Source organism: Cupressus sempervirens, chromosome 3 (genome assembly GCF_028749045.1).
Source record: "Cupressus sempervirens isolate cs-2001-9-10 chromosome 3, ASM2874904v1, whole genome shotgun sequence".
NCBI lineage: Eukaryota > Viridiplantae > Streptophyta > Pinopsida > Cupressales > Cupressaceae > Cupressus > Cupressus sempervirens.
The window spans coordinates 617,660,383-617,683,349 of record NC_143120.1 but is presented as its reverse complement, the minus strand read 5'-3'; the positions used below and the strand labels follow the sequence as shown (position 1 = coordinate 617,683,349).

The 22,967-nt window shown below is 35.5% G+C and overlaps 1 protein-coding gene across 3 annotated transcripts in view; it reads left to right on the top strand.

Moving 5' to 3' along the window:
* Positions 1–22,967, top strand: part of PEX5 (peroxin 5) — a 166,736-nt gene that overhangs the window by 78,695 nt on the left and 65,074 nt on the right. For 2 of the 3 annotated variants that reach the window (XM_089821188.1, XM_089821190.1), the window contains exons 8-10: positions 6,856–7,049; positions 9,244–9,493; positions 13,252–13,336. In XM_089821188.1, the coding sequence (XP_089677314.1) occupies positions 6,856–7,049; positions 9,244–9,493; positions 13,252–13,336 (529 nt within the window). The remainder of the gene's footprint in view (positions 1–6,855; positions 7,050–9,243; positions 9,494–13,251; positions 13,337–22,967) is intronic. The other variant, XM_089821189.1, reaches the window with a different exon arrangement.

The following is a 22,967-nucleotide window of genomic DNA, read 5'->3' as shown; positions in this document are numbered from 1 at the left end:
TCGAGTCAACTTTATTAATATATCTAGTCAAGTCCTTTCTATTGCAAGGTACTTTCTATATTGCCTCAATATATTTAATAAAGATAGAAATCAAAATTGTTAGAAGGATTAAAATTAAAATCTGAAAATCAACACGTTATCAGAGCAGGTCTGAAGAAAAGATCAGATCAGATTTTCTTATTGTCAAAATAAATAAACTTCTAATATATCATTATATTATTTCAAGATGGTGAACAACATGAGGCTCGAAGATAGGCTTGAAGATGCTTCTGATTTTGAAGCTTGGAAATTGCGAATGATGCTAGTTTTGAGAAAGCATGAACTACTAACTATAGTAAGTTCTCCTAAACTTGAGAAAGACAACGAAAAGAATCAATGGGAAAAGGACAACACAAGAGCGATGGAATTATTAGTGGATGGAGTGAAAAATCATTTACTACCTATTATTACCAAGTTGGACTCTGCATATGATATGCTAAAAGCACTTGAAGACCAACACTAGTAGGCATCTTACTCTGAAGAACCAACTTGCTAATATAAAATGAATAAAGGAGAAACCATAACCTCATACTTAATGAGGATAACAGATTTAAGAAACCAACTCTTAACAATTGGTCACATCTATGATAGTAAGGAGTTGACCATAGTAACATTAAATGGACTCCCTTCTTCATGGGAAAATTTTAGACAAGGAGTATGTGCCCGCTCCAAACTCCCTAAATTTGGTCGACTAAAGGTTGATTGCATTCAAGAAGAATGTAACCTAATATCCAGAGGAATCAATAATGGACCCACAAGTGAAGGCGTTCAAGCTCTAACCACTAAGTTGAAAAGGAAAAAGGGGAAATACTCTAATAGTAAATCCTTTCACAAGAAACAAAGAGACTACTCCAAAGTTCAATGTTATAGATGCAACAACTTTGGACACACTGCAACAATATGTCCTGATAGACTCAAACATCAAGCTTCTCTTGCTGAAGTCAGCAATCCAAACTTGAATTCAGAGTGTTCTCCATTCTAAAGTAATAATAGATTAAGAGGGAGTTCATAATCACTAAACCTTTGAAGATAAAGCTTTGTATGTTATAATTATTAAGACAAAGTCTCAAACATTTGATTATTGTACAAATGAATTCTTATTTGTTTTATATGGGCCCTGTGTACATCATGAGGAAGTGACGACTTCTAAAATGATTCACTTGTATTATAAGTTATTGAAAGGTGACGATGTGACAATAACTTAAATTTTCTATTATGATAGACTATATCTTGCATGGTGGATTAAGTTCCTTAAACAGACCGTGGCCTTCTATTGTGATGGACATCTATGATGTTTAAGTAGATCACAATAGATGATATATTGCATGGTGGATTAAGTTCCTTAAATAGACCATGGACTTCTATTGTGATAGACATCTATGATGTTTAAGTAGATCATAATAGAAGATATTTTGCATGTTGGATTAAGTTCCTTAAATAGACCATGATACTGCTCTCTAATATGATGGCCATCTTACGATGATTGAGTTAAATCATGATAAATTATGATGAATATCTTCAGATCTAAGATATTTCCTTTGTTAAATTAATGTTGAAAATTATATCTCATCTTGTATTTATCCTTCCTAACTAATAGGGAGTTTTAATGTTTTATAGTTCTGTCGGATAAAACTTAAAGAATAAATATAACATTCAGCCCTTGATTAATATTATAGATATTAATAATATCCTTTGTTATGTGTTATATATATATATATATACACACACATATACCTCTATTTAACCCAATACATATCTATCTTTCATGAGTTTATCAATGGCAGTTATATTACTCTCATTTAATTTAATCTGTGTTTTGGTTAGTGCAAATCATATGTGTTTTTGTTCCATCAGGAGTCACGAACCCGATTGGATGTGACCTCAATATGGAGTCACAACCCATCGGGGTCGTGACTCCCTTTAATCATACATATATTACCTCATTCAATCTGTGATGATATAAAAAAAAGGAGAAAAACATGGATCTCGCATATTATTCTGTCCTTCAATTTTGCTAGTCGCTCACCACCTTTTCCTTTTGATGTCATCAATATTCATAAAGTCTATGTAAAGGGTATAATCACTCAATTATATATTGAGTAAAGTTATTGACATGTACAAAGTCAATATTATAAATTGAGTCAACTTTATTATTATATCTAGCAAAGTCCTTTCTATTGCAAGGTCCTTTTTGTATTGCCTCAATATATTTAATAAAGATAGAAATCAAAATTGTTAGAAGGATTAAAATTAAAATCTGAAAATCAACAGGCCTTGATGCATTATTATAGGCATCCATCTCAAGCAATATATCTGTGGGATTAGTGGCCATCCTCGATATCACAGTGTATAGGCCCCTAAGAACCTCCTCATTTGCCTTGAAATCTTCACGGAAATGGTATGCCGGATTGAGGTAATAGGCTGCTGTGTGGATGGGCTTATTAATTTGATTTTGCCATCTCCTATCAATTATGTCCCAAATAGGGCCATACTTTTCCTCAACTCCTACATATTTGGCCTTAATAGCTTCCTTGGCCCTATCCATGCCCTCATATATGTAGCCCATAGAGAGCTTCTCCCCATCAGCAACTCATAGGAGGGCTATGAGGGGCTCAATGATCTACAAAACAATTAAACAAAAAAACAATTTAGTGAATGATGAAACTTTGCAAAGTTGCACAATGAAATAAAACAAAAATAAGTATGAGATAAATTAATTTATAAAATTTTGAGACTTAAGCTTTTAAAATTTAAATTACCTCCACAATCTTCAAACATGGCTCCCAAAAACCTTCTTCATCATAAATTCATTTTGTTGCATCTATACCTGCAGGGGTGGTGGCAAAGGAGGACGAACTCCATTGTGGACCAACAAACATGCACCTCAAAGCTAACCTTGAACTCAATAAGGATTTTAGTGTGATAAAATTAGAGGCAAATCGTGTGATATCGGGATGGGTCAACTCCTTTCCCTTCGTGTATTCCCTCATAATGCTGAGGACCAAGGCATGATTATAGATGAACTTACAAAATTTTTTGGCCTTAGCAACACATGATTTCACCCATTCAAGCTTGCTAATATCCTCTAACATGAGGTTGATGCAATGGGCCGCACATGGAGTCCAAAAGATTCTTGGGTATCTCTCCATCAAAAGTTTTCCTGCGACAATTTTAAATCAGTTAGTAAACAATGAAATTTTTTGATGTATTAAAAAACTTTTAATTTTCAAAATTTACTGAAAAACTAAAACAAGTTTTTTAGAACTTAGAAAGTTAGAAGTTAAAATTTTACTTGCAGCAACATAATTAGCTGCATTATCAGTCACCACTTGGACAACATTGTCTTCCCCCACCTCCCTTATGACCTCCTCAATAGCCTTACATAAGAATTTTGCATTTTTGACATGTGAGGAAGCATTTATAGACTTCAAAAACATGGTGGATCCTGAAAGTGAAAATTAAACAAAATAATTATCATTCAAGAATGAATAGTCAATAAAAAAATTTTTAGTTATTCAATAGTAAATTAAATTTTAGACTTCGAGAAGTAGAGGATGATGAATTACCTCCGCTAGAAACAAGAAAATTTAGGAGGTTCCTATTCCTCCTATCTGTCCATCCATCCGTCATAATGGTACCCTTGTTTTGGCTCCAAATCTTTCTATGGTCCTCCAACTCAAGTTTCATCTCCTCAACCATTTTTTGTAGGAGGGGGCCACTCAATTCATCTTCAGTGGGGGCTTTAAACTCCACACCACAAATGGAAACCGCATCAATCATCTCCTACCAATAAGGAGTCCTATTACATTTATAAAAACATTTTAATTAGCATATTTCAAATTTTCAACATCAAATTAAAATTATAAAGTTGATTAAAATTTTAAAACTTAAAAGTTAAAAACGTCAAACAATCAAATATAAATGAAGTTGAAGTACCTGGCTGTTATAAATGGAATGTTGCAGAAAAACCAAAACTTGCAAATTGCTCTTATTCCAACTTCATGGATCTCCCTATTCTAGCCCAAGCTCTCAAGTGAGGGTTGTGCACCAAGAGTGGAATGTGGTACAAAAAAATTGTCCAACCTAGATTTTCTGACTCTAGGACGAAAGGTAAAGCCAGTACTGCTAGAAGGGGCAGCAGTTGCAGCACCACTAGAAGTGCAAGGAATAGATGAAGAAGTACAACTAGCAAAAGCACTAGGATGATAGGGGGGAAGGGAAGAACCTTCTCCAACACAACCTATTGAACCTAGTCCGGGTGTAAAACTAGACATAGAAACATTTCCAGATGAGTGTGGAAGGGAATTGGAACCAATTTGAGCTAACTCTGCTAATTGTTTTTGTTTTAATTCCTTTTCTTGTTCATATTTTTTTTTTTGAGGCAACATAACAAAAACGTTGAGCCTCAACAGTTGCAGCTCTACAAGGCTCAGCATCATGACTACGTATGCCAGCAATATGGTATTTCAATCTATTTATCCCCCCACTATAAACGACCTTACAAAATAGGCATTTTGTTTGAGTTCTACCTCTACCCAGAAAGTCTATGGTGTACTTCCAACACTCATCTTTTTTATTGCCTTTAGAGAGCTTGGGTTTTTTTTACCTCCAGGAGCCATTATGAGTAAGAAAAAATGTAAAGGTTGCTGCAATAAGACATTTTAGACCAAATATTACTATTTAAGCATTGTATTTTATGAAGATCTAAAGTAAAAAAAAACCCATAAACATACAAAAATAATTCATCCAAAAAACCCATAAGTATAGAGAAAAAAATCATCAAAATCTAAAAAATCAACTCTTACCTCTTTGAAATGCTTTGACAAGTGTTGAGAAGAGCTCCTATAAATTCCTTGATGATCTAAATGCAAGCTTTTCTCCTCTTCCTTTCAGCTGGTTGCAAAACAATGACACTATATTTCTCTTCTCTCTCTCTCTCTCTCTCTCTCTCTCTCTCTCTCTTCTTCTCACAACATAGTGTTATGAAAGCCCTTTTAGGGTTATAAGAATAACAAAGAACAAAAAAAATATTTAAAAAAATTGTTTTTATGTTATTTTAACTCAACCGAAAGTCTGCTGCCACGGCCGGGTCAAGTGGGTCATGACCCGTGAGTCACAACGTGACCCGCGAGTCAGGCAAGTCACGTCACTCGACCCATTGAGCCCGAGTCACGAGTCATTTTGACCATTGGGAGACTCGCCCGACTCGTGGCGAGTCACATTACACTGGGATGAACCCAACCCCCATTTTTTTTCTAACCGAACATGGGAACCAAACTCAGACCAGTACCAGGATAGGTAACAGCAGTTTTGTAGACTCTACGTCTTTTGACTTGCCTAGGGAAGCATTTGAAGGAGATGACAACAATTGGTAGAAGCTTTTTCCCAAGACATTCTGGTGTGGGCATAGGATCAAAGCAATAAGGAAGTTATGTTTACATGGTTTAAGTGTTGTTTAGAATAATTATTGTAACAACATCAAACTAGTGATAATCCATTTTAGTTCTGTTCAATAATTTGATGAATTAATATCTAATGACCCCTCTTGTAAGGGAACCCAAAGGTTATAAATGATTAATAACATCAAATATTAAACAAAACTATAATCATATTATGTGATATATTAAGAATAAAAAAACATAGTTGAAATAAAAAATGAGGGACATCAAGTATAAATGGCAGAGGTGTACAATCCTCATGATTACAATGGTGTTAGGGAACACCCTTACAAGTCATCCTGGATAGTAAAAGTAAGGAATTGACATTGAGCAATCATAATAATATCATCAAACAATGACATAATATCATCAAATAAATACATAAATATACTCATAATCTGCTTAATATATTTAGTATCTAGTATTTAATAATAATGTGTATTTTAGAGACAAGAACAATATTCTATTTATGGTTATTTCAACAAATAATAATATTCCATAATTTATAAATCTAAAATTCATATTACTTACACTGATCAAATTATATTTAAAAGATAATAATAATCTAAGAATACTGATACAACACCATCCCTTTGTTTTAGGTGGGCCCATCAAATATGATGAGGTGCCTATTGAGGTCCGTACATATATACCCACTCCCTCTTTAAATCACTGAACCTTGGATCCAAAAAGAACACTTTATACTTCCGCTCAGTATTTTTCTCTCATCTAGCTCATTCCACTTTACATACCATATACGCCACCGATAAGATTTGGAGGAAAACAATAATTGCCACCTGCCACATTATACTGATAGCATACAAGACATTCGTATGAGTTTGGGGAAACCCAATAATTAATTAAAGTTTCGAATATGAATTGAGGGATTAAGAAAGAAAAGGCGTCAGGCGAATATAGGATAAAGTAGAAATAATAATAACAAGGGTACCATTGAGGATACCAAGTGCTACATGTATGAAATATTAATGGGAAGAATATAAAGATATTAGACCTTATTCTTATAAATGAAAATAGCTATATTTTGAGAGTTCGGATATTTGCGGGTATATATATATATATATATTATATAGAAAGAAGTCTTAAATATGTTTATAAATTATCTGCAACATCTAATATGCAAAGTGGGGAAAACAAGCAAATTAGGACAAATCACAAGTAGGGGACATTACATAATACTCTCTGATCTTAATTTTAAATAGTTGCAAGATATTTTATTTTTTATTTAAATTGGAAAACAGAAAACTATGGTAATAGCTTGAGCATTCTCAATTAACTAATGATGTTTATTCTCTCTGTTTATGAGTTTAGGATTATGTCTGTTTTAAATGTTTCAGCTCTATTTCTGTATACTTTTCAGCATTCTCATCATGTTGAGACATGGGTGGATGAATTTGTACAAGGAAAGGAAGCAAGACAGAAACCTGATGAAGCTTGGGTAAATGAGTTCTCCAAGATGCATGTCCAAGACTGGGCAGAGGATTTCAGTGATCAGGTTTCAAAAGGCATTTTTGAGGACGGTTCAGCTGATGGCTGGGCAGATACTTATGAAAAGTAAGCTATGCCTCTTAAGATTTTAAAAATCTTTGCGGAGTTATTAATAAACAACAAATATAGTGTCATTTACTTAGAAAATTGGTTGGATTACTACTTGTCTCGCTATAAATACGATGCTAATGTTAATACCAAATTGAGTTTAACAAAAAGAAAGCACATGGTTCTGTAAATGTTCTCCCCTTGGTCAACGTAATTCATCTCCAAATTATCCTGTTATTTTTTTTTCTTATTGTTTTCTTGGGCTTGTGGTCAATGGTGCTTTTGGGCTTGTATGGTCCAAACAGCGTGCAATCACCATTTCTGTTTCCATAGGCATAGACCATTTAGTGTTCTGGTGTTTAAGCAGGCAATTTTGTATAGATCTGTTTGAAGCATAAACTTTGATGATGTTGATTTATTGATGTTTGGTTTGGAGAATTCTAGTGTTTTCATGAAAATTAATAAGAACACTTAGAATAGATTCAGTTCTAGCTATTTTCAAATATCAAGATTTATAAGCCATTCTCGATTCAAGAAAATTTGCATGATAGTGTGAAACAATATACATGGTTAACTTGCATAGAGAATTCGTAATACCAAAAATATATATTGATGGTGATCTACTTTTGCAGCAAATCATATTTTGAGAGTTATACAGTAGCATAGTCAGCATACAATTTTTTATTACTCGAGCTGAACACAACTGTACATTTATTTCATGCATAAAGGCTATATTTTATAGGAAAACTAATGTAAGGAGGTTGATAGAGAGTGACCAACCTATATATTGGGAGGAATTGAGGTAAACAATGGTACTAGTAGCTAGTTCTCCCTCTTCCCTACTTTGTCTATTTCTCAATGAATGACAGTAGTTAGCCATAGGGACTGGGCCAAAATGTAGTCAAAACTTCCTATTGTTTACACTGTGTTCGGATATTAAACAAAATTTCCTATTGTTACATTGTGTTTGGATATGAAACAAAATTACAATCTAATTTATGCTCTTACTGATTGCTTCTGCAGTTTGACCTTTCTAGTTTCTACCTAATATTTGTGGTTTTGCATATTGCTCTTATCATTATTAAATTCCAAACTTGTGATGGCATTGTCATACATAATGATGCAGCAAAAGTAGTAAATAACATCTGATCCATAACATGCAAACATCACAGATTTTAAGAGAGTACAGCTTACTAGTTTATGCACGACTTGATGGTATTCTTAACTTTCTTGGTTTTTTTCTTGATAAATTGCATAGAAACTATTAAGAAAGTCTGAAGCTTACACATCAAGCATCATTCAAATTGATCAGATTTACACAATCCATTTGATTAGTGCATATAGATTTCTGGTTTTTCATAGGGTATGTGTTTTTTCATCAACGTTTCGGATCATGATCCATTATCAGAACTAAAGAGCAAGCCGGGTGTGTATAATGTAAGTTGTGCTTTAGTCCTGATGATGGATCACGGAATGTGATCTGAAATGTTGATGAGAAAACACATACACAATAAAAAACCAGAAATCTATATGCAATAATCAAGCATCATGTGAACTGGTCTTATTAATGTTGCAAGTTTTCTGTAATTGCTAATTTCTGCCAGCTTGTAGGTCTGACACCCAAAACCAATTTATCATGTGCCATATTTTTTGGTTCTGATGAAAATACGCATCGTTTTCACTTTTTGAGGTTCTGATGTTGGATGATTTTGAAACAAATGTGTTCTTTTAGCCGAGTTTAGTTTTCTTGATGATGCCAACTCCAACAAAATCACATTATTATTAGTAGTAGAGTTACTCATATCAGTCTGAATTATTGTGATTTATCTTGAAAGATTATTTAGAGCCTTTTAATCTGTCTCTGATTATTTATCTATTGTTTCTTTTCAAGGAAAAGATCCTTTAATGAGTGTCAAAGTTGGTAGAGTCTAATTTCACCTATGCTGATGTGTGTGCTCTGGTTCCTCTGACATACTGTGATTATCTTTTTCAATAATGTTTGTGTTTGGAAAACTTAAAAAAGTGTATTAAGGAGTCCTTCGGCTTGAATTCTAGCAGTCAATTATTCAGTCTTTAATGGAAATTTGTTGGTCCAGTTCATTTAATGTTGACATCAACTAATATCTCTTTTAAAGAATTAAACAGACTTGGCAATTGCATCATAATGAAGAGTTCAGGAATTTTCTCATTTGTTTAATTGTATTTTGGGCAGGTATTTAGAAGAACAATTGAAAGGGGAACCACAATTACCAGGATCATCAAGATTTGTTTATACTTTTTCTGATCAAAACCCTTATGTTGGACATCCTAATCCACTTAAAGAAGGTCAAGAACTTTTTCGAAAGGGCTTACTAAGTGAAGCTGTGCTTGCTTTAGAGGCAGAAGTTTTAAAGAATCCTGACAATTCTGAAGGTTGGCGATTGCTTGGTATAACACATGCAGAAAATGATGATGATCAGCAGGTGAAAATTCCTTGCTTATTTCTTGCTTGTAGAGTGTAAGAACCCCAACTGGTTCTAACTCCAACAAACATCAAGTTGCTTCACTTTTAGATGTTTGACATTTTGTCAAACACTTTGCATGCATCATCTATCTTCCTGTCCTTTAATTTCAGACTGTATTTGCTTGCTTGAAATGATTTTAAATGAAGTTTAAATACTTGCAAATGATTATTAAGAAATCTAGGTAAAGAATTGAAACACAAAAGCAATCCCTTTTTAACCATTTGAATGCATAAATATGATTTTTACATGTTAAATGTGCATCTAAAACTAATATACATTTTTGCTAACAATTGGCATGGCATCTAACTTATGTAATAGAAAACTTGTAAATATTGTTGGTGACTGATATATATATATATATATATATAATAGCAAAACCAAATAAATCCATGCCAACTCAGTGAGTGATAGCTTTGATATGCAATGCAGCTAACCCAGTAATAAAGCTGCTAAGAGACTCCACATCTCACCCTCAAGCAATCGCACCAGCTGTAAACTTGAATGCTGCTCAATAATGATGATCGCAGCACTTCAACCTGCCTCCAGTGGCAATAGTAATGACCACAAATCAATAGTATAGTGGCGCCCAATAGTTCAGGAAAATTATCTTCAAACAACTACAACTTCAACAATAAACCTCACACAAGAAACCCTCTTTTTCGGTTGCCAACATCAGATTGAAGTCACAAATCAATTCACTATACAACAACAAAATTAAATGCTCAATTCAAATTCAGAAAATTGATTCAATTGCTTTACAATGACAACAATGGATGCACAGATCATGAGGAATTAGTCTTCAAGAATTCTCAACCTTCAAACCATAAGGAAACTTCACAAGTCATTAAAAAGCAATAGACAAGAATGAATGAATTCTCTCCATGAAGTCTCTTTTATAATGCGACTTGGCTTCTTCCTCACATTTTTCACTTAAATGTAAACTATACTTTTGGTTGCATATTTGAATTTGTAATATTATAAAATGATAATCATTTCCTCCCAACACTTTAATTGATTCTTTGGCATAGGCTTCCATGAATTAATAAATAAATGGCCCCTTCCAATGATGGCTCAACCCTCAACTTAAGTGAAATTATAAAGTTAAATTATAACTTTATAATAAGCCATTGAATGATTTAATAATAATTCGACCACTAAAATAATAATAACCAAAATACTTATCCTTTGAATATGCCGTCCGAAACAAGAGTCGCACCTATCATTTCCCCATGTGACCAAATGCACTTTCCTAAAAGAGAAAGGGTCCATCTCAATCATTCCCAAACTTGCCATAAGTAGAAGGTGCATGAAACTCAGCCCAAACAAAGTCTAATTTGAGTCAAACGAAAACCAAACTAGAACATACTGAATTGTGAAGAAGACAAGACCTCCCATAGCCAAGCCTTTGCCTCAAAAGACCCTCCATCCACAATAATTAGCCTACGAGGATCACAATAATAGGCTAATCCCTCAAACTCCAATGCCGACAAAAATGAGGATATTACAGTTCGCCCTCCCTAAGATTGCTTGTCCCCAAGCAATCTCAGAAACAAATAACATATCAATTCACCCGGGTCCCAAGGGTAGAATAGTGTAATGTCCCTATGATCACCAACTAGCTCTTGTAGCATCATCACCAATTTAACTGACAGAACTTGCCAAATTGAAATGAATCTAGTTGTAGATGGAGCAAGATTGAATATCTCATAGGGAAGCAACTTAGAAAGTTGACAAAACTTGCTTCCATGAACTGCTCAAAGTGAACTGCCATACACACTATCTAACACGTGCAACTGAACTGTTCACTTGAAAAAGATCATGCACATGAGAGTCAAAAGTAAAACCATACGTAATTGGTACCATGTACACATCCCAAAACTCCTCTGTAAGCCCTGTTTGGAATCTCGATGTACTAGAAGTATACGAAACATTGAACAAAAGTCTGTCAAGAAGAATATCCTCCAGCATCTGCTGGTCAACTCTGAACTCAACTTCATCAAGCCCAAAATGGTGATGCCACTCAACTAGACCCAACCAAACATCAGTGCTAACCATGTCAGAACTAGGGACCCAAAGCACACTGAGCTCACAATCATCCCTATTATGGAAATAAATACATTTGGAGGTTTCTATAATGTGACCTTTATCTCCATCCTCTACTGGGCTCCCAAGGATGTGTTGTTTCTACATGAAATCCATCTTGCAATCACCAATCCCATCTACTACAGATGGCAAATACTCATCACACAAAGGATGGTACAACCTTGAAACTAGTCAACACTAATGCCTAACCAAAACCTCTGTGTATGGATTAGAGTAGTGATGAGTACTCTTCCCTATGCAGTCCAGATAAAAAGCTCCTACCTTGGTCAAACACTGACTGTCAAAAACTAAATGGGAATAGAAGCATATGTTTCTGGATTATTTGTTCTCATCAGTCTGGATAATTTCCATCCTATCCAAAGATGTGAAACTCAATTCCTTGGGGTGGTAGGATACACTGTAGGCAGAAGTTAGATAGACAGAAATTATATTGTTATGATATTATGATAGCAACACAGACACAAAGAAGCCTTGTTACCTGAATACCTCAATTTGTTATTCAGTAGGGTTCTATTAATAATCATAATTACACCAAAGGCTAAATGGAGCCCTAGCTTCGAGCATCTTGAGGTACACTCACAAGCAATGATCCAAGGGAATTGACAAAACAGGTTTCACATCAATGTGCAAAAATGCTGTAACATCTTTCCTTAAATTTGATTCTGATTGCACAGAGAAGATGGTGGTATACAAACATTCCTCCTTTAGGACAGCTTTCTAAATATGACCCGATACCATCTCCTTCAGGCTCCATGTCATTAGACCAATCTTTCAAGATCAGTCTGGTACCAAAGTCCTTGTAGCCAACTCAATCAATGCTGAACAACCTAGAGCCAGTAGTCTTCAATACTTGCAGGAACAAAGCCTAACCAACAGATCCAACCTTGTTTACTAACATTCATTTCATAACACTCCAAGAAGAGAAAACATAAAACGGAGATAATATGGTCTATACAGTGCCAAGCCAAATTTTATGCAGTCTTCCGAATACACAGTTTTCTAAAGAGCTCAAATATTCTTAATGAACTATGAGATCTCAGCCAAGAGCTATTAAGATTTATGTTCGAGCAGAAGGAGCACAGCCATGACCAAAAGGATCACTTATGCCTTGATCAAATATTAATGAGTGCCACGCAACATGCATGCCCCACCCCTCGCCAAGCCCGGGCGGGGATAGGGCCCCAACTATCTATAGTTGTTAGGACAGGGCCTGCCAAAATAGAGCCGGTTCTACTGTCTTCAAAGCTAGTTGTGTCAAAATTCTGGCTCCATACAGGGACATTATAAGCCACAATAAGCTATGCTAGAAACAACTGTGTATCTGGGTAGACTGTGGAGTTGGAAGTGTCTATAATCTACTAGTTTAGAATTAAGAATATCTCCTCAACCTCTGCAATCATTAAGTTCAAAGAGTCAAAGCCCCTAAGTATTATCCAAGTGCACATAAGCAAGCTCTATGTGCCCACCAAGAAAGAATTCAAATGTACATAACTCATACCAGTAATTTCCAAAAGCCTATAGCTTGAGTTTTACTTTACGTGTTTGTTGAATAAATTTCTTTTCATGTTTCTCTCATTTATTTGCTTAAGACCGAGTAATTTCTTGCATTGCAGGCAATTGCTTCAATGGTGCGGGCAAGAGATGCTGATCCAACTAACCTAGAAGTGTTGCTTGCACTTGGTGTTAGTCATACTAATGGTATGATAAGGAAATTTCTCCTGTATTAATATTTTTGCATTTAATATGAGAGCAACTTATTCTTAATTGGTAAAAGAGTATTGTCAAGAAGAACAGGCTTGAAGTATTTATGTATCACCATTTTTTGTATTTGGGTGAGGTATATCCATGCCACTTCAGGTTTTTTAGAACATGGTATACTCATTTATAGGACAGATGGAAGCAAAATATAGAACTTATGTTTTGAATATTGGGTGAACATCTTTTCTTCTCTTGGAGTCTAAGCTGTCTCATATAAATAGACAAAGCTATCATGAAGTTATGAATGGGCATTATGAAGCCATTGGGAGGTTTGAACTATATTCGATAGTTGCAAGAAATAAGAGGGATGAGTTTGAAACACAGGTCTGAAGGAGGCTTGTTATGTGTTGACATTTCTAGATACTTGTGAAGTACTATGCTTTTCTATTTGAATATTAAGCGAGGGAGTACGTTCTACAGCTTGAGAGAGGGATTAAAACTGTTTTGACCACATTAAAAAAATGAAAAATTTGTTGTACAAGAGGTTGAGAGGTCATGTTTATTTATGTAGTTATTTACAGTTGTATCAAGGAAGTGACAAGGCACTCTTCCATTTTTTAATATCTCCAACACATGTAAAAAACCATACCCAATGTAGATGATTTTGAATTCTTTGGTGCATCTAGGGAGGATGATATAGGACTTGGTATTACCTTGCAATCTGTAATATATGGGAGGGGCCACAACTATAAGCCCTATTCACTTGCTTTTTCAATTTCTGTTATCTCAGCCTCTTCTTCCTCAAAAATTAATTATTCTTCCCTTCACAAATTAATGGTGAATATCATTTTGTTTGCTGTAGTGGAGGTCAAGGACTAATCACTACTATTGGCATTTGGTCCCCAATGTAAATTCATTCATACACGAACAATAGATCAATCAGAGGCAACACAAAGTTTCCTGGTCGAGAAAATTGGATCAGTAGATCTCATTCATCAAAAGGTCATAGCCCTTCAAAGCAGGGCTGGAGCAATAGCATAAATCCTTTGAGATGAATGTTCATAGATTCATTTGGACAACGGTCATGAAGTGTAAATGCCAACAGATCATGACTTTCTTTCTCACCAATATGATGGGGACTCATTGAACTATGGACCTCAGAGGACTTCCTTTGTATCATCACTAGAGCTGAGAAGGTCCTGCAATGTATGGACAGTTGCAGCATGATCATCACACATTGGGAAAGCAACCCAATAAGAGAATGTGATTCAATTCCTATATAATAAGTTTCTTCCTTGATTTAATCATATGCTGATTCTTGTTTCTAAGTAAATTCTATATGGATATGGATCTTATCCCTACTTTAAGAGCTTAAGAGGCATAGTTTCTAGTGTTTGTATTTGGAAATGACATTAGGTTAATTTTTTGTCATTGTAGGCAATGTGTTCAGTATTCCTCTCTAGGATAGTCTCATCCATGGGTTTCATAAAACACCATATATGGGCATGTAGAAGCCCAAGTGGCATATCCATTGCTTTTAAGAAATGCAATGGATTAGTTAATTTTTGCTAGCACTATTTGTGACAATTGTTTGGTGTAATCATATTTTTCTGACCAAGGTTGATAATAATCTAAAGAGAAATTCAAGCCCACTCTTACTTATTACTAGATCTTGGTTTTTGGCTAGGGTATACATATGAATTGGGGTTATTATTTTCAAAAAAGGGGCTTGCTTTATCTCAAGATTGTTATGGTTTGATGGTCTCTTATGGCATGTGTAATAATCTCTGCTAGTTCCGATCAAATAGTTCAAGTCTGGACTTAAGGTATTTTGTCAAACAGTTGCCACTCAAACCAATCCTTTTAGCAAATGTTAATATTGTTTCATTACTATATTGCTTCTTTGGAAATAATGCTATGAAATGGATATAACAACCAATGTTACCAAAAACTAAGTAATCACAGAATCAGAAACTTGATCACAGAAAATGGTGCTAACACTTTCATTCATGACATTAGACCAATGTTTCTAAGCTGGTAACAAAATTCCAGTACAGATTAACAAATATGCAAACAAAATGCGGAAGGAACAGAAGAATGACAGACCCATGGTAACTGATGTGAACCCTTAGGGGGTCTGCTTACGCAATGAGAACATGTCTGGTCTTCACCTCCAAACACTTGAATCCGTTGCTGTCTATCGTGGTGTTCCCTGTGTTAGGTTGACTGTGCTTGATTCCTCCTACATGACTTCCAGATTTCATACTACTGCAATTCTGCTAACTGCTGTGACCAATGAATGGAGGACTTGGCTATCACAATACCGGTGCAATCCCGTGAGACACTGTTCCGCTTTAGATGAGGGGCAAACACGTTATCCCTGCAACTTTTCCCTGTTAATATTCGTGTCTGAGCCTACTGAAATAGAGTTACCCCGCATTTACTCCCATGCCAAAATGAGAATGTCGGCCAACAATGTCTTCTGTTAACACCCAGTTCAGTCAAATCTCCTGAGTGTGCCCCAGACCTTGTAGTGCCAAAATCCGCTACTTGCTGTGGAGTTCTAGCTTTCTAAAAACTCAATACATCAATTCAACTCTCATCTCTGAATATGTAACATGAGTACTAGGTTTGCGTCTAGTCTCATTACTTTCTGTAAGGGGTTTCGTCCTTAGGAAAATCCAGTCACAATTAAGCAACCATTCGGATTTATAAAATAACATATATTTATTCTATCCCAATCCCAATGAAAAAGCTTTCTTTTATCACCTCAAAGTGTATGGAGAACAAAACTCTTTGCAATTTGGGATAAAAGACTTATTTCGTCTTTTAGTCACTTAGTCATTTTGTCCCGAAGTGACTTTAAACAACAAAGTATTTTACACCTCAACTTAATAAAATAAAGCGACTTTAACCTTAAGACTTCCCATTTAAAAATCTCTTCAACTGAAACCAAACACCTGTGACTGGTTGACATCCTTAATCACATGCCATTAGCCTATCCAGATGGGAAGATAGACCAACTAGGCGCCATTAATGCTAGCATGGAGAAGGGGACATTACAGTCCTCCCTTCCCAGGATTGCTTGCCCTTAAGCAATCTCAATGCTGGATGCTGTAAAATTGACTTGCTTTCCCAAGTAGCATCCTCATAAGGTAAATCCTTCCAGCGAATCAGATATTCCTTGATGGCTCTGTTACGTAACTTTCTCTCTCTGACCTCTATCACCTTTGTTGGAACTAATACAAGCTTCCCTTCCTCATCGAGCGGAGGCAACTCCACGGAGGGTACTATATGCTGGCCAATCGCTTTCTTGAGGCATGAAACGTGGAACATGTTATGAATTCTACCGTCCTCAAGTAAATCTAGCTCATAGGCGACCTTACCAACTCTCCTAGTAATGCGATATGGACCAAAAAATTTGGGTTGAAATTTTTGAGACCCACTCTTCTTCAAGGAACTCTGCCTGTATGGTTGGAGACGGAGATAAACCACGTCACCCAACTCAAAACTCCACTTAGTCCAACGGCGATCAGCGTACATCTTTTGCTGATTTTGGGCTTGTAGAATGTTCTCCCGAAGAGATCTAAGGATATCTTGCTGACCCTGTATCCAATCCCTTGCTAGAGGTACCTTTCTGTCCTGCAAAGCTAGGTCTACGAATGATAGGGGCTTGCTGCCATAGAGGGCATGAAATGGAGACATCTAAATGGACATGTGGTAAGAAGAGTTGTAACAATACTCTCCTAAATACAACCACTTAACAAAGGCTCTCTATTGTCCTATTACATAGCTCCGGAGATAACCTTCCACCCATTTGTTATCTATCTCAGTCTGTCCATCTATCTAGGGGTGATAACTCGTGTTGGGTGTCAACTCTGTACTAGTTAATCTGAACAATTCCTGCCAGAAAGTGCTAAGGAACTTGCTATCCCTGTCACTTACAATGGTGCGAGGAAGACCATATAAATGAAAAACCTCTTGAAAGAATAACTCAGCTACCTGAGAAGCTGACCAATCTACTGCTATGGCAAAGAAGTGAGCGAACTTCATTAATCTATCCACCACCACAAAAATAGAATCCCTGCCTTGTACCGTAGGAAAGCTCGTAATAAAATCCATAGAAATACTCTCCCATTTTTGTGTCGGAATGGGGAGAGGTTGTAATAACCCGGCTAGAAATTCATGCTCTAACTTGTTCTATTGACAAGTTTGACATTCTCTAATATGCTTGAGGACATCATCTTTGATACCCTTCCATGAGAATCTTTCCCTAACCTGCCTATAGGTTTTGAAGAATCCTAGGTGTCCTGCTGATGGTGCATCATGTAGAGTTTCCATAATCTTACTTTTGAGTTTAGATCTTGGTATGAGGTAAATACAGTCCTTATAGAAAATCACATCATCTATTACCTTATACCTGTTGTCCCGAAGTTGTCCATCCATAATTTGGCATGCTTGAGTATTCTTAGAATACTCAACCAACAACTAAGATTTCCAATCTGCTGAAATCTCAGGTATAGAACAACATTTTGCTACTAAGGGTCTCCTGGAAAGTGCATCAGCAACTTCATTGTTCTTATCTTTGACGTACTCAATGTCAAAATCATATGCCTGAATCTTGTTGACCCACTTTTGTTGCCTCTCATTAATATCCTTATATTCTAGGAAGTAGCACAAACTATTGTGATCCGTCCTAATTGTGAGTTTGCCCCCTACTAGGTATTGTTTGAACTTGGCTAGAACATGCATAATAGCCAACATTTCCTTATCATAGGTGGAGTACAATCTCTCGCCATCCTCGAGCTTCTTGTTCTCATAAGCAATAGGGTGCCTATCCTGCATGAGCATCCCGCCAATACCACTCCCTGAAGCATCACACTCAAGAACAAACAGTCGAGAGAAATCCGGTAGTGCCAAGACTGGGCATGTGCTCATCACCTATTTGAGCCTATCAAAGGTCTCCTCTGCCTCAGCTATCCATTTGAAAGTTGGTGAGGGGAGCTGCTATTTGAGAGAAACCTCTAGCGAACCTCCTGTAGTAAGAGCAAAGACCCATGAAGCCTCCCAAGTTTGATACATTCCTTGGTGATGGCCAATCTAGGATTGCCTGAATCTTTTCTTGATGTACCTTCACCCCATCTGCACCAATCACGTGACCAAGGTAGAGGATCTTGGTTGATCCGAACTCACATTTGGACTCTTTTGCAAACAATGAGTGCTCCTCCATGATACTGAGTACCTCATCTAGATGTTGTAAGTGCTCCTCCCATGTTTTGCTGAAAATCAATGTGTCGTCAAAAAATACTAGTACACTCTTTTGTTAAGTTTATAACAGTGATAACATATTGGTCTGAGAGTGCAAACCGCACCATAGTCTTCTTCCTTCTAATAATATTTACGACATTATATATATCTTACACCTCATGAAAGGATGGGCGGCGATTTTTGGAATATGTTAATGTTAACAATAACTTAACAAGTTATGTTAGTTTTTGTTTATGTTTAATCATTTCCATTAGTTGCCGATTTTTGGGAGAGGAGTATGAGCCGACCTAGAGAGGGTCATGTCCCTTTGAGGGACATGCCCTTTGGTCATGGTATTAAAGGTAGGTATTATTGTAGTTTGAGGACACATAATAATCACAAGTCTGCTCCTTCAAGCAATAATACCCGACCTAGAGAGGGTCATGTCCCTTTGAGGGACATGCCCTTTTGTCATGGTATTAAAGGTAGGTATTATTGTAATTCGAGGACACATAATAATCACAAGTCTTCTCCCTCAAGCAATAATACCTGTTCGAATATATATTGCAGATATAAATAACATTCAGATCAGAGTTAAAGGTGATAGCTCCTCCGTACTTAAAAATATCAAGATCAAATTCAGCAAAAAAAGGATATTATACAAGTCTAAGTTTTTTAGTATAGAATTTGCAAAAACTTTACATGGTATTAGAGCTATGGTAGTTGAACCTAGGCTCTGCAAGTTAAGTAATCAGACCTTATATATATCTAGCATCGTTCTCCTATCTTCAATGGCATGCACAAACCCGAGGACAAGTTTGATGGGAAAAAACACTTTGATGCCTGGAAATTCAGAATCATGATGATTCTTGAAGAAAATGATGTAAAACAATTTGTTGAATTAGCATCCAGACAACCTACAGTTGAACCTCATAAATCCTTTTGGATTAAAGGAAATAGGAAAGCCATTCATATCATATTAGATGGAGTGAAAAATGATATTGTACCCATGCTTACAAAACATCAAATAACATTTGCTATGATGAATGCACTACTAAATACATATGAGGTTAACAATGCAACTAGAGTTCATGTGCTAAAAAGACAATTAAATCACATTCAAATAAAGAAGGGAGAATTGATGAATTCATACTTGGTTGCCAGCCTAAGAGATGAACTTTCAAGTATAGGAACCATTATTAGTGACATAAAACTAACATTGATGGCTGTAGATGAATTATGAGATTCATGGGAAACTTTCGCACAAGTAGTAAATGCCAGAGATAAACTTCCTGACTTCAAGCAAGCTTAAGGGAGATTGTCTTCAAGAAGAATCCAGAAAATTAGAGGAGGGAAATTGAAAACAAAAGATGAACTTAATGTTCTTAATACAAACTCTTATAAGGGCAAGAAGAAGCATTTCAAGAAGAAAAGGGGAAAGCAAAAGAAGACAATTCTAAGAAAGATTTATCCAAAATAAAGTGCTTCAGATGTGAAAAGTTTGGACACTACAGATTTAATTGTCCTGAGAATTCTAAACAACAAGTGCATTGTACAAATGTCACTAGGGAAGAAGATAACTATGATCCTGAGAATCGTGTATTGTGTTTGTCATTATTAAATGAAGTCTCAATAAAGCATGGGTGATTGATAGTGAATCATCTAGACATATTACAGGATACAAAGAAGCACTAGACTCTATATCAGAAAAAGTTAATGGCAAAGTCACCATTGGTGATAATTCAACACATTTTGTTAAAAGAATTGGAAACTGCACCTTGAAACTAAAATCAGGAAATTCTCTTCTTCTCAAAGGAGTACTCTTTGTACCAGGAATAAAAATAAATCTAATCTTAGTTATAACACTTGAAGATGATGGGCATAATGTTGCATTCATGGACAGTAAAGTAATAACCTGGGCAAAAAACTCCTCAATTAATAAAGTGAAGTTGATTGGTCGGAGAAAAGGGTATTTTTATGAATTAAATTCAGAACCTAGTCAACCTATTCAAGCTTTAATTCATGAAGCTGTAGACATAAGCGAAATATGGCATAGAAGGTTAGGACATCTAAATTTCAAAACTTTATCAACTATGGAGAAGATGGTTACTGGTTTACCTAAACTAAATAAAGACCACTCAAGCATATGCAAAGGGTGCACTCTGGGTAAGAACACCAAAAGTCCATTTCATGATAGCACTAGAAAAACCAACATGTTTTAGAATTAATTCATTCAGATTTATGTGGACCTATGTTTGTTCCTTCTCTTGGAGGATTCTGGTACTATGTTTTGTTCATAGACGACTTCTCTAAGAAAACATGGATCTATCTCTTAAAGTGCAAAGAATCAGTAGAAATCCTAAAGAGATTTAAAGAATTCAAAACATTAACTGAAAACTTATCAAAACATAAAATTAAAACTATTAGAACTGATAATTGAGGGGAATACACCTCAGATTTGTTTAAAAGATTTTGTATAGAAACAAGAATTAAGAGGGAGTATACTGTTCCTTATAATCTAGAACAAAACGGGGTAGCAGAAAGAAAGAATAGGACAATTATAGAAGCTGCTAGAGCTATGATATTTGATCAGAATCTAGAATATTTTCTTTGGGCAGAAGCTTCTTGTACTACTGTCTATATTCAAAACAAAAGCCCTCACTCCTACTTTAGAGATAAAACTTCTAAAGAAGTCTTTACTAAGGTGAAACCCAATATAAGTCATCTTAGGATTTTGGGTGCCCTGTATATATCCGTGTTCTTAAACAAAAGAGAACTAAGTTAGAACCCTCCTGGAAGAAAGGTATTTTTGTATGGTATAGTGAAACATCTAAAGCATATAGGATTTTCATACCTGAACAAAAAAATATTGAACTTAGTAGGGATGTAATTTTTGAAGAAGATCTAGTATTCAAAAGAGCCCTAAGTTCTGAAGAACCCTCTCCTTTACCTAGTTCTGAAAGAAATACTGAGTCCGAGTCTCAAAGGGAGAGCATGGGAGAAATTAAAGATGAAATTCCAAACCTAAATCTTGGAGAAACTCAAAATTCAAAGAAAAGATCACTTTGGGCCATCAAAACAGCCGAGGAAGCACGAGACTTTGTTGCACCTTCTGAAACAATTAGAGAAAGTAAAAGACCCAAAAGATTTTCTAGTTATACAACAAACATGAATGATTTGTCTAAATTAGAACCAACTAATACTTCAAATGCTATTAAACATACAGCTTGGAAAGAAGCTATGACAGAAGAATACCAATCTATTATGAAGAATGATGTTTGGGAAATTGTTCTTAGACCTAAAGAAAAATCTATTGTTTCTTCCAAGTGGATATATAAAATACAACATGCTGCTAACGGTAGTATTGAAAAATATAAAGCCACATTTGTAGCGAGAGGATTCTCTCAGAAAGAAGGGATTGACTATGAAGAAACTTTTGCTCTTGTTGCCAGATACACCTCTATAAGAGTAGTCCTAGCCATTGCTGCATCAAAGGGATGGAAAGTACATTAGATGGATGTAAAAACAACATTCCTAAATGGAAAGATTACAAAAGAAGTATATTTGGAGCAATCTGAAGGATTTGACACTCATGATCCTAACATTTTTGTTTGTAGGCTCAAGAAAGCTCTCTACGGGCTTAAGCAGGCTCCGAGGGCTTGGTATGAAAGAATTGATAAGTGTCTCACCGGCTTAGGATTCTCCAAAAAAGAAGCTGATCCAAATTTGTATTATAAAAGGGATAAAGATGATATGGTAATTCTGATACTATATGTTGATGATTTACTAATAATAGGCGATGATCATCTCATAGAGCAATGCAAGAAAGATTTAATCAAAGAATTCGAGATGAAAGACTTGGGACTCCTTCATTACTTCATAGGATTAGAAGTATAGTAGAATTCTGACAACATTATATTTAATCAAGGAAAATATACATAAGATATTTTGAAGAGATTTGGAATGTGGAATTGCAAGTCTATGTCTTCTCCAATGGAGACTAATCTATATAAACTTAAAGAAGCAGAAACAGAATCACCTTCCATAGATTCTACTCTCTACAAACAGATGATCGGATCCCTTATGTGTTTGGTAAATACAAGACCTGATATTTGCTATGTTGTTAATATCTTAAGTCAGTTTATGTGTGAACCAAAAGAGATTCACCTAGTTGCAGTTAAACACATTATGAGATACTTACAAGGCTCTCTTAATTTTAGGCTCAAATATGAGAAAATTGATTTAGATTTATATGGACTCACCGACTCAGGTTGGGGTGGAAGTGTTAAAAGACAGAAAAAGTACTTCAGGATGTTGTTTCAATTTAGGATTGACGATGATATCTTGGATATGCAGAAAATAGTCTTTGGTAGCACAAAGCTCC